This window comes from Pholcus phalangioides, unplaced genomic scaffold, assembly GCF_987345545.1.
Source record: "Pholcus phalangioides strain wild (caught in Gottingen) unplaced genomic scaffold, Ppha-v1.0 ptg000017l_1, whole genome shotgun sequence".
Classification (NCBI taxonomy): Eukaryota; Metazoa; Arthropoda; class Arachnida; order Araneae; family Pholcidae; genus Pholcus; species Pholcus phalangioides.
The window spans coordinates 32,411,830-32,424,573 of NW_028301610.1; the positions used below are offsets into that span (position 1 = coordinate 32,411,830).

General features: G+C 31.5%; 1 protein-coding gene across 2 annotated transcripts in view; it reads left to right on the forward strand.

Annotated features, from left to right (window-relative positions):
• fmt (phosphatase 6 regulatory subunit 1-like protein fmt) overlaps window positions 1-12,744 on the forward strand; it is a 143,674-nt gene that overhangs the window by 112,515 nt on the left and 18,415 nt on the right. For both annotated transcript variants that reach the window (XM_089247105.1, XM_089247106.1), the window contains exons 17-19: window positions 1,694-1,748; window positions 10,190-10,353; window positions 10,443-10,567. In XM_089247105.1, the coding sequence (XP_089103231.1) occupies window positions 1,694-1,748; window positions 10,190-10,353; window positions 10,443-10,567 (344 nt within the window). The remainder of the gene's footprint in view (window positions 1-1,693; window positions 1,749-10,189; window positions 10,354-10,442; window positions 10,568-12,744) is intronic.

Below are 12,744 nucleotides of genomic sequence, written 5' to 3' on the forward strand. Positions count from 1 at the left end.
ATATTAGTATTACATTATTATTCAGCAGCTGCTTTGCTGGTGTTGTAATGTGCATATTGGTAAAAAGTGTGCTATCCACATACTGATGCTGTTGAAGTGCCGAAATGATGTGGTTGCACAAAATAGGTCATACCGATGGCTAAGTACAGCATCATCTACTTGTACATTTTTAAGTTGTTTCTTTTCCTTCACCAAAGAAAATGACCTTCAGGATTATTCATGCAAATTTTCAAATTCTGGCCAGTAGTTCTTATTTTGCAGCATTTTGGAGTCGTTACTTTATTTATAATCACCATGTACATAGTTGGTTATTTTTCACGAATCACTTACTACAGTACAGTAGAACCTTGATTAACTGAAGGTGGGGTAATGGTGAATGTATTAGAAAAAGAAACTATCAAATATATTAAGCCTGGTTGTGATATATAGTATGAAATGTGCTGCTGCTTATAGAAAGAGAATGAAAATGTCTGAGGTAACTTAAGTACTAGTACTCTGGTCTTTGATCTTTAAAAGTGGCAACTGGTGTCTTTATTAGATTATAAGACCACCTGTGTGTGTGCCTCATGCAAGTAATAAATGATTTAAAAAAACTCACTGGTGTTGCTGCTTTGTGAGGGGAGAAAAGTATGAGATAATAAATATCCCACAACATATAAAATGTGTGATGCAATCCTCATTCATGCACTTGATAGAGCATCAGAATGTAGCCCAGTGTTAGAAAATATGGTAAGAATGAGAAATTTTGGCTACGTGTATAACTTTCAGGTAATTAAGATACTTTATATGAAATATACATGTATATATATTCAGACCACTTTTTTACACAATTTTTCGGGAAAAAACCACTTATGTACCATCTTATACCACTTCAAAATACATCACCAGAATGTATTCCAAGGTTAGAAAATGTAATAAGGATGAAAAATTTTCTCTAGTAAAGAACTAATATGACATTTTATAGAAGGGAAAAAATTATATTTAGGCCACTTTTATGTGATTTTTGAAGGTTAAAACCAACATTGTTCAAACCAAACAGCCCTGGCTGTTGGAATATTGGGTTGTCAGAATTGTAACCCAGACCCCATATTATATCTATTCATGTTAAACTGTTACATGCATGCACAAGACCTTCGCTTAAATCTTTGTTTATTTCACAATTCAAAATGTTTTTAGTCATTAAAAAAATGGATCTACATTCAACATTGTTTTTCTGATAGTCATTAATTTACCATGCCTTTTTTGGTGCCAACATTTTATGCTTGACTATGAAAATCACAATATTCAAAATTAAATGCCTCTGCTAATATTACCCTTACAAACATAAAAAGTTTTTGCTGTATATTAGCAGGGCAATTTTTTTTATAAATTAGAAGTTCCGGGATAGAGGAATCGTATGAAATTTTAAATTTCATATTTTATTCAGCCCCTTGAAAATTAAATGACATATTTGAAATATTCTCATGAATTGAATTTTTTCTTATTGAAAGTGTCTGAAATTATTTGTTTAAAAGTTAAAGGGGTGTATATGTACTTATACACACACATACATACACACATATAGTAGAGCACTATGTGCTCTGTATATGTGTGTATGAAAATTATAAAATAAATTTTGATAGAATTCTCAAAATAAGTTCTTTTATTGTCAATAAAAAAATTGAATGTATTCAGTAAATTTTCTTTGTTATAGGGGACAACTCAATCGCATGGCAAATGTCCATTTTCGCCTTTCTGAAGATTACCTGGTGAGCTTTAATTTTTATAACCGTGTATGAAATTATCATTAAAAGTTAATTAAGATCATTAAAGTTTTGCTCAAATAATATACAGTATACAGGCGTCCTTCACTTTATGCGATAAATTGGTTCGGCAAAATGATCATGTAAAACGACATTACGTAAAGTGAGTAGAATTTAAAATGAGTAAAATAGGGATTGGGGGGGTTTTCTTCAGAAAGATATAAATAAGCCCAACTTCTCCAGCAGCGAAACAATTTTTTTTTAATAAATTAATTACTTAAACTTATAAATAAAGCACATCATACACATACAATTCCCCAGGCTATATGAATAAATTTAATTAGTACTTTTCATTTCTGTTTCCACTACCTCTGATTGATTCTAGTGAATGTGGATGTTTTTTCTTTCCTGAAAAGCCTGGTATAATTGGCTGATAACTTTTTTAATTAAAGCAGTCGAAAATCAGTTGACTAGAAGTATTCTTTGTTTCTTTATAAAAATTTTAGAAGCAAAGCTAGAGAATTTTGAATATCCCTCGCAAATATGACAATTATAGATTCGTTAGGATTGTTTTCTTTAAAATTCTGATGGCATTGTCTGTGTGTTACGAAAAGATGCTCATTATCTGGATGTCTGGTTAGATGGATTTGAGCATTTCTTCCATATGTCTCATGTACATCAACAAATCGAATGGATTTTAATTGTTTCATCTCTAATTTGCAAGCTCGTTTAGAGGATTAAAATCAAACTACACACCAAATTTTGCAGGTTGCAATTTCAATAATCAACTTTTCAAAATTTCATTATAGCAAAATCACGTGAAGTGAAACATACCTGTATATAAAATATTTGATTACTTTATTGTATAATTATTAAGTTGATGGTAATTGTATACTTCAAATTAATTTGGAATGATAATTGATAATTATCAGGGTTGGTAAAAAACTTTTTTTTTAAAATTGGTTTCTAAAAGGTGTGAATTTGTTAATTTGTCAAGTTTGTGTGCTGTTGGCAGGGTTGAAAAAAAAGGGTTTTTTTTTATCTAAATAACATTAACATAGTAAAATTTCTGAAGAATTATTCAAACTTCTAATAATTAAAATAAAATGTTTATTAATGTAATTAACACTATTTACATATTAATTACATTTTAACAAAAACCATTTTTACAACTTAATCATTTTTTACTTAACTCAATGAATTACTTTGTGTTTGAAAATTCCTAATGTTATTATGAATCACATAATGAAGATATTTTCTTCAGTTACTTTCAATGTGCTTAGTTAGGAAGCTATTTAGCAAAAACTGTGTATGTGATAAAATTTAGGTGAATATAATGTATTTAATGAAGCATAAATAATGCAGATTAATTAGCATTTATTTACGATATACAAGGTGATTATATAACTGAAGTTCTGATTTCAAAGCATTGTAAAGAAACAAGAATTGTCAGAATGACTTGAAAATTTAAATGAATATTCCTAAAGCAATGGAATTCTATATGGCAAAGAGGAAAAAATACTTTGAAATGTAAAATTTTAACGACACTACTCATCCAACACATGGGAAATTTGCTCTCAGAATTAAAAAGTAGCCAGACAGAGCAAAATAATTCGCATGATTTCATAATTCAAGGAAACATCACAAAAATGAAAAATTTAACAAATACCTACAACAAAAATGTTTGTTCAACAACAGAGCAGAGTATGCCATGGTCATGATGTGGATGTGCTTGCAATCCACCAAAGTTTGCAATTTCGAATGGCAAATTTTCTTTCCAACCAACATCAATGGGTTAAGGTCAGGGAACTGACGGCCAGCCGGATATTGTTATCCTTTTATTGTCAAAATTGTTCTTCAGCAGCTGTTTTTGCTGGTATTGCAATGTGCATCCTGATTAAAGTTGTGCTGTCCACGCACTGATGCTGTTGAATTGCCAAAATGATATGGTTGCACAAAGTAGATTCTACTGCTTTCCAAGTACACCATCATCTACTTACACATTCCGCACTACTTGCACTTTTTTTCTTTTCTTTTGCCAAAGAAATTTCCATTGCTTGACGAGTATCCATGCAAATTTTCAAGCCATTCTGACTAGTATTTTTTATTGTATAGTTTTGGAATCAAAACTTTAATTATAATCACCCTTTGTATAGTTGATTATTTTTCATAAATCTGTTACTACTATACAGTAGAACCTTGATTAACTGCGCTTAATGGGGAAAGTATAAAGAAAAACCTATTGAATATTAAGATTGGGTGATTTTATATATATATTATGAGATATGCTACTTACGGGAAAGAAAATGAAAATGTCTTTGAGGTAAAATGTAACTACTAGAGAGAACACTGGTTTTTGTCCTTTAGAGACAGCTGGTGTCTTCATTAGATTTTAAGACCACCTGCCCCTAGCATGATGGTGTTTTTACTATTGCTGCTTGTTTGTGAAGGGAAAACCCCTGTGAGATATATAATACATCACTACTATACATTTAGATGTGTGATGCAATTATTCATGAATTTGCTAAATATGGAGCATCAGAATGTAGCCAAAGGTTAGAAAATCTGGTGAGAATGAGAAATTTTTGGCGTCTGTATATAACGTCAAATAACTAAGACACTTAATATGAAATACATATATATCAAGAGTGGCAACAGAAGTGGTGTGTACAAAACACGTTATCTTCACGCTGTCTTAAAAAAATTATTTTTGTGATATTTTTTCTTAAACACAGGTGTTGAATGATTAGTAAGTACGTATAACTATGTCGATAGCTTAAAAATATTATTACTAGTATGATTAGTTGAATAAATAATCAATGAATGAAAGAAAATAATTCCTTTGTTACCCTTCTTTGAAAATCAACCTTGATAGACTACGTCGCTATCTATATTCAAAAAATTGAACTTGCATCCAAAAAGCTCTTTTAAACTCCGAAATCTGTTAATTAAATTAATAATCAAAGTACCTTCCTTCAAGATGAATTGCAGCAAATGTTCAGCTGAAGCTTTCTTGTTGAAATGCAAGAAATGTTTGGATTTGTTTCATCCAATTTGCATTGGAATTTCTGAGGCAGCTTTCTATAAAATGAAGAAAAAAATAATAATAATTACATATGTAAAAGTTGCGAAGAAGATGATGAGGAATCTGAGAATGAAAAACCATCTAGCGTGGCAAATGCTTTGAAGAAATTTAAGCAAGAGATAAAACATTGATGCAGAATTCAGTTGCTAGAATCCATATGACTATGGAAGGATTTAAGGGAGAGATAATGGACATCACTAAAGGTTTGAATTATCACATTGAATTATTAAAAGAAGTTGATGGTAGTGTGTGAAATGTTTAAGTGAAGAGATCTCATCTTAGAAATGAAAACATGAAGTTGAAGAGTGAAAATGTACAACTTCATAAAAATATTGTGGAAATTCAAGAATCCATCTCTGAAATTGGATATAGGAGCAAAGCCAATAACATTGAAATTAATGGTGTACCAGAGGAAGTCAATGAATGCCTTTTGAAAATATTAGATCAAATAAAAACCGAACTTAAGATCAACCAAGAAACAGATAGAAAGAGCCCACAGAGTACCTTTGTTTTCAAAAGTGAAAGCCAAACCTATCATTGTAAAATTCAAGGAGTCATCTAAACGTATCTGGATTGAGGCTGTTAAAAAACACCCAGCTTTGAAATCTGATGTCATCAGCCAGAATTTCATACTTCAGAGAGTCTTCATCAATGAACATTTGACCAAGTATCTCAAGCAATTATTCTTTGCTGCCAGAAAATTCAAGCAGGAAAACAACTAAAGGTTTGCCTGGACCAGAGGTGGAAAGGTCTTCCTGAGACAGTCTGAAACATCCACTATACTTAAAATAAGAGACATTAGTGAATTATAAAAACTGTGTGTGAACAATGGTTGATTTGTTAACTGAAAATTATATTGATATAGACCGTGATGTTGCTGAATTGGCTGTCTTGGATTCGCCTGTTTCTGTTTCTGGATTTCTAAACACTTGTAATATGGTATCTAATCTGTCATTGCAATATACATATATTCTTTGTAATATAAGAAGTATGAGGAAAAATTTTGATAATTTTTTAGTTTACTTAAAATACATTAATGAAAATTTTGATATGTTTTACTGAGATTTGGATAAAGTAGACTGAAGTAAATATGTGCATGATACCAGGGTATTATAGTTATTATAAATGTCGTGATTATAACCAATCTGGAGGTTACATATTTATCAAAAATGGTATGAAGTTTGAATTGATGTCAAATCAGTTCCTAACAACTGAAGTATTGACGTTAAAATTTTGTGAATTTAATATTATTTTCTCATTAATCTATAGATCTCATAAATTCACCATTGATCAATTCAATAGGGAACTTCAAACATATTTGAATAAATATCAAAACTCAGATATGGTTATTATGGGTGATATGAATATAAATCTTTACAATATTGATGATAGTGATGTTAATGATTATTTGAATCTATTTTATTTAAATGGTTTTTCCTCATTTGAGAATTGGAATTACAAATTCATCTGATGTTGACCATGTATTTTTCCGCTCATTTAAAAATGCATTTTAATGTAAAATGGGAGTTTATGATGCAGGGATTTCTGATCACCGTCTATTAATTGGTTACATAAAAAACATTTACCAAATAATAATGGTAATAATTTAATATATAAGGAAAAATCCTGGATTTGCTATGAACTATTTGATAATTTCATTAGAAATGTGAACTTTATACGTGTCTTTGATGAAACTCATACTGATAATGCCTATACACATATTTTTTGAACATCAATTTAAATTCTAATTTATTTACAAAAAAAAATATATTAAATCCAAAAATGAAACAAGACAATGATTGGATTACAAACGACTTGATCAAAATGATAAATATTAAAGAAAAATTTTATATTAAACACCGCAAAAAACCATTTAGACTTGACTATAAAATTGAGTATAAACACTATGAGGCTAGTTAAAAAAAATAATAAAGAAATGTAAAAATGACTATTTTAAAGAGCAATTCACTTTAGGATCAAATAAAAGAGAACAATAGAAATTCATAAATAACTTTATAAAAAATAAGAAAAATATCGTTTTACCAAATTATAATAATCCACACTGACTAGCTAACTCTTTTAATATCAATTTTATTGATCGAATGAAAAATGATGATATAAAATTAGGAGAGCAATTTTACTCATATTGAAAATTCTAATATTAATTCATTTGTTCTTCGAGAAATTGATTTCACACAACTTGATAATTTAATTTAATCACTAAATAATAGAAAACCAGCTTAACACCCAGAATGCTCAAGATTATCTATCGTCGTCACTCATCGGTTATAATTCATCTGATCAACAAATCTCTTAAGTACCGGAATTTTTTTTACTGAACTCAAGAAATCTATTGTCACATACATATATAAAAACTGGTAACAAAGAGGATTTAAACAACTACCAGATGTACAAGTATGAAATGCGGATTTTTTTTTTAAAAAAAACACGTTAAATTCGGAAGAAGATAAAAAGTGCTTTATTCAAAGTATGCTCCATTGCTTGTTATACATTTCCCCCATCTTTCCTGAAATTTGTGAATACCACGCCAGTAAAAATCTTCCCCTTTTGCTGCGAACCATTCATCAAGCTATTTTTTCACATCTTCGTACGAACCAAAGCGTTGCTCAGAAAGTGCGTGACCCATCAATGCAAACAAGTGGTAATCGGAAGGAGCCAAGTCTGGTGAGTAAGCCGCATAGGGTAGAACTTCCAGCTGAGTGCTTCCAACGTGCCGCGAACTGCTTTTGCTGTATGTGATGGAGCATTGCACATTGACCATTGAACATTGTCAAGGAGCATTTCACGTTGTCATGGGGCATTGCTATTGAAAACAGCTTGTTGACTAACGCCCAATTGCTCTGCGAGTTGTTTTTGTGTCTGTGTAGTATCATCTTTGTCCAACAATGCTTCCAATTCTACATCTTTTTTTTTGGCGGTTTTCCATTTTCCTTGTCTGCAACATTGAAGTCGCCACTTTTGAAACACAGAAACCATCATTCACACGTATCTTGCGATGGAGCATGTTTACCATAAGCTTCTCGAAGTAATCGGTATGATTCAGCAGCAGTTTTCTTCAAATGAAAACAAAAAAATTAATGCTGTCCGCGAATGCTCTTTGTTCAGTATAACTTTCGACATATTGAATACAACACTATGCACACACTTTTCCAATTTATCACTCGTGCGCATCTGACACTTGTTGATGACACAACAAAATGTCACAGTGTCAAATCTTTATAGCACAAACTGCATTGGTGCACCATCTGTTTTCTGAAATCCGCATTTCATACTTGTACACCTGGTACAGATCTATTTCAATATTACCTGTTACGTCAAAATTAATAGAAAAAGGGGTAAACAACTTAATTCTTATTTAAAAGCTATTAATTATTACTTGCATTGTCAGTTTGGTTTTAGAGAAAAAATTAACACTGAAATGGCTACTACTAAATTTATGGATTACATAAAAAATCATATAAATAATAAAAAGGTGGTAGCTGTGTTTATTGATATTAGCAAGGCATTTGATTCAGTCAGTTGGGATATTTTATTAGAAAAACTTAAAAATATTGGAATAAGAGGCCTTCCCGTTACTGGTTTAGATCTTTTATTACAAATAGGAAACAGTTGGTAAGAATTAATAACAGTGTAAGTGATTTTAAAATAATAAATACAGGTGTACCCCACACAGTTATACCATTAAAGTTATACCATCAGAATGGACCCCAAGAATATAAAATGTGGTAAGAGTGAAAAATTTTTTGGCTTATAATGAACAATATATTTTTCAAGTGAAAAATTATATTTTGGCCACTTTTATTTGATTATTTGAAAAAACAACTTGGTTAAAACCAACTAGGTTTAAACCAAACAACACTGATACTTATAGACTTCTATTGAGTATCTACTACTACACACAAGTATATGTAAATTAGCATAATTAGCAATGATATTATTTCACTCTTGTCCAGCTTTTCTCAATTTTTTGTTTCGCAGCACACTCAAATTAATATTTTCAACTCTTTGGCTGTGGGACGAGAATAGTTGGGAAGATTTTTTTTTTCTCTGCGAGAGTGCACAAAAAATTTCTCTTTTTTCAGGGTTTTTTTTGTGAAAGTTAGGTGGCAATCAAACTGACTTTGCAAATACAATACTATTGAAAAAAAGTGTAATACAAATACAAGAATCTGGATTTGAACCTACAATCACTGACAATATAGTGATTACGGGCAGGCAGGCACTTTACCACTATTCAATCTAATATATTCTCCCATGCAGTGAAAGCAATCCTGTCAGAGAATAGAAAAATAATAATTTAAAGCCAGAATATATGTGTACGTAATCTATACGCTATTTAAAGAATTTTATCTTAAAAATATTCTAATCATTACAGGATGATTGAGCAAGCATGCTACTATGCTCATCATCTGTGGATGATGGGAACACTTTTGAGGGTTAAAAAGAAGAATTTCAATGATTTAATTAACAAATGCAAAAAAACTATTCCTATTTGTAATTAAAATTCTGGGAAAGGTCCTAATTAGTAACTTTTACGCTTTTTATAGAATATTCTATTCTTTGCCAGGTCAAATATTTGTTTTACATTACTGAGAGTATGTTGTTTGAAGTATACAACCATCTTAATACATAAGTCTTAATTTTCGTTTATACACTTATGTTTTGAACTTCTATAGAAAATTTAGTTAATTTTTTTTATAAATTTTTTGTGGCACACTAGTTGAAAAGCCCTGCTCTAATCATTGTAGCCCCAGAGGATTCTGGCAGATTTTCTTTTTTCATGGTAGATATGTAGTTTTTTTTGTGTAGTGAAGAGGTATGAAGATCAGATTGTCATCTGACTTAAAGAGATGTGTTAGGGAGAAATTCTGAGGAGCTCATCGCTATAATATTTTTTGAAAGTTAATAATTATATTTTGAAGTAAGCTGTTGTTCATTAAAAATATGTAAATGTAATCTCAGATGTTTCAACTGTAGGATATGCATAATCAAGTTTTATGCCAATACAAACCTTGGGGGAAAAAGAATTAGTTGTTTCCTCCAGGAATCGAACCTGGTCCTCCTGCTTAAAAATATTCTAATCATTGCAGGATGATTGAGCAAGCAGGCTACTATGCTCATCATCTGTGGATGATGGGAACACTTCTGAGGGTTAAAAGGAAGAATTTCAATGATTTAATTAACAAATGCAAAAAAACTATTCCTATTTATAATTAAAATTCTGGGAAAGGTCCTAATTAGTAATCATGTCAGTTGTAGCATAAACTTTTTTTTCTGTTCTGAAATTGTGTGTATTTATTATATTTATTGTGTTGATTTGTATTTTATAACTTTTATGCAGTTGCAGCGTAATGTTGAGTTGTTTGAGCAAGTATGTCGAGAGAAAAATAGTCAAATGCCAGAAATAGGCGATGAGTTAGATAGTGATGAAGATGTGTGGGATGAGAAGGAAAAGCCATTCACTGTGAGAGAAAGTGAAGTAAATGAAATGAATTTGAGGGAAAGGTATGTATGCAGTAAATATTTTTGCCTTTAACTTTTGTGAGAGTATATCATTTCAAAGTTGTTCAATCATATGTTTTTCATTATGTTAGGAAAGAAAGTGAAGGAAACAGCAGTGATTCTGATGATGTGGATGATACTAATGTTCCTAGTTCTAAAATCGATCCTATCACAGTGAGCAGTGATGAAACAAAGATGGAAGTAGATAACCAAGATGGTGAGATTTAAAAAAAATGCCTATTTTTGATTGTTATTTATATTTTATTTTTTAAGAATGAATCACTGATATGATTGCCAATTCCAAAGATGTTCTATTTTACTTTAACTTTGTTGAGATGAATCACACTAGATCATAAATTCAGAATAGTCTCTCATTTTCTATAACTCACATTTATGTACAGTGACGCCCCTCATAATATCCTACATGTTCAAGATTAAGAAGAAGTGCCAAATTTTTTTAAATATAGCAATATAATGACGACTTTACTTAGGTCCTAATGTTAGCTACATTTTCTACAGTAGTACTAATAAAAATCCCAAAATATCTATCATAACAAGGGGACCTACTGAATTTGTAATTATTCATTTCATATTTTATCTGAAGGTCTATGTCATATAATGCATTATTTCAAGGTCTGATTTTTGAATTACATTGTTAATACAGAGTTCTACAAATATAGTCCGTTAGGTTTTTTTTTACATTATATTTTGTCACGTTGCTGTGATTGCTGCTCATTTTGACTTAATGTTACTGTCTGTTTTACTTACCTACTCTTCTGCCTTATTCAGTCCAACTAAGTTGATTTTAAATTCAAAGAGACTGCAAGAAACTAATTATCTAAAAGATTAAGTTAACTGAGTTCTCTATATTTTGTTCTGTGTGTCATAGCCGTCTTTACTGATGCACAACGGGTGTGGCTGTACATGGCCCTGTACATAAAAAAAGTTAAGATTTCCATATATGTTATAACTGACAAGCATATTGGCTTATTTGCAGCTGTCATGACAGTTAAAAGGAGAATTTTTCAAGCACTCCGAATATAGTGATTGATTGAGGGCGATGAAAATAAGCCCTTTTTTGGGGGGGGGGGGGACAAACCTCTAACCATGTTCCAAATTCAAAAAAAGAACATAGTTTGACGATATAGGTGTCACACAGGAGAATGCCTCTATTGCTCCCTCTGTCATCACATTTCACTTTTTTTGCAAAATAGTCCGCTTTTTTTTCAAACGATGGAAGAGTGCTCCTTGATTTTATTCTGGCTTCAATGAAGCTTTCACGACTCTGGGTTGTTGATACAGCAAGAGATCCTTCAGTTACGAGTCGTTCAACCACTTGTGTGTGACACGGAAAATTCTGTATAGATGGAAAAACAGGTTCAGATAATTTTTGTGGGTTTATTTCCTGATTTTTACTCGTACTTGATCCCATGCATATAGTTCCGAATAGTGCTTAGCAGAAAAGTTTATTTTCGGAACATGGAATGTACGGATTTCTGCTTCTGATAATCCTTCATTTCTAATTTTCAAAATTCTCTCGATTCCCAGTTTTTTGTAAATGAGATTCTCATCTGAGAGTAATGAGAACAATAAATTTTCTGGGGGTGGACGTTGAAGTTTTTTTCTCCCATCGCCCCCAACACAGTCTAACCCATAGAATCCCATGTTATACCCATAGCTTCTACCACCCCCTGGAACATTCCATCGCCCCCCCCCAGGGGGCGTTAACGCCCACATTGGGAATCACTGATCTAGATGCTTCACAAGATGCCTTAGAGGTAACTCATTAAAGTGAAAGAGACAAATAAGACATTGCAAGGGTTGGCCTATTTTTTTCTCTATTAATTTGATAACACCATTTTTATAACCAGTATTGGTAACAGTCCCGTCGCATCCGGTCGCCATCAATTCCTTCGTGTTAAAATCTTGCTTCGAAAAGTAGGATTGATGACTTTATATCCCTTGCTCTACAGATCACTTTCCTCAGAATCGTTGGATATAGATGAGTTTTCAGTGGTTGATGAACTAGTTTCCGCCGTTTCTTCTTGAGATGACTTCAAATGGAATACCATTTTCATTTTCCTTTGTTCATTGTTTTTCAATTAACTTCGTTGTTAGGACATCTACTCGACCAATGGCCATCTTTCGTGTACTTCTTTGATCTTGCAAGAAATCTCATTCTAAATTTGGGACCTTTCTCAACTTGTCACACTTAAAGTCTTCAAAATCACATTTGCATGTTGCAATGTCGAACGATTTCCGCGCTTCGCACTGAAAAGATTTCAAGTTCAACTTGAAAATTTGAGAATCTTTCCTTGCTTTCGTATTTTCTGAAGATTCTTGTATTTACAGTAAAAGTCTGAAAATTTTGCATATCCATTAGTGAGAAAACGT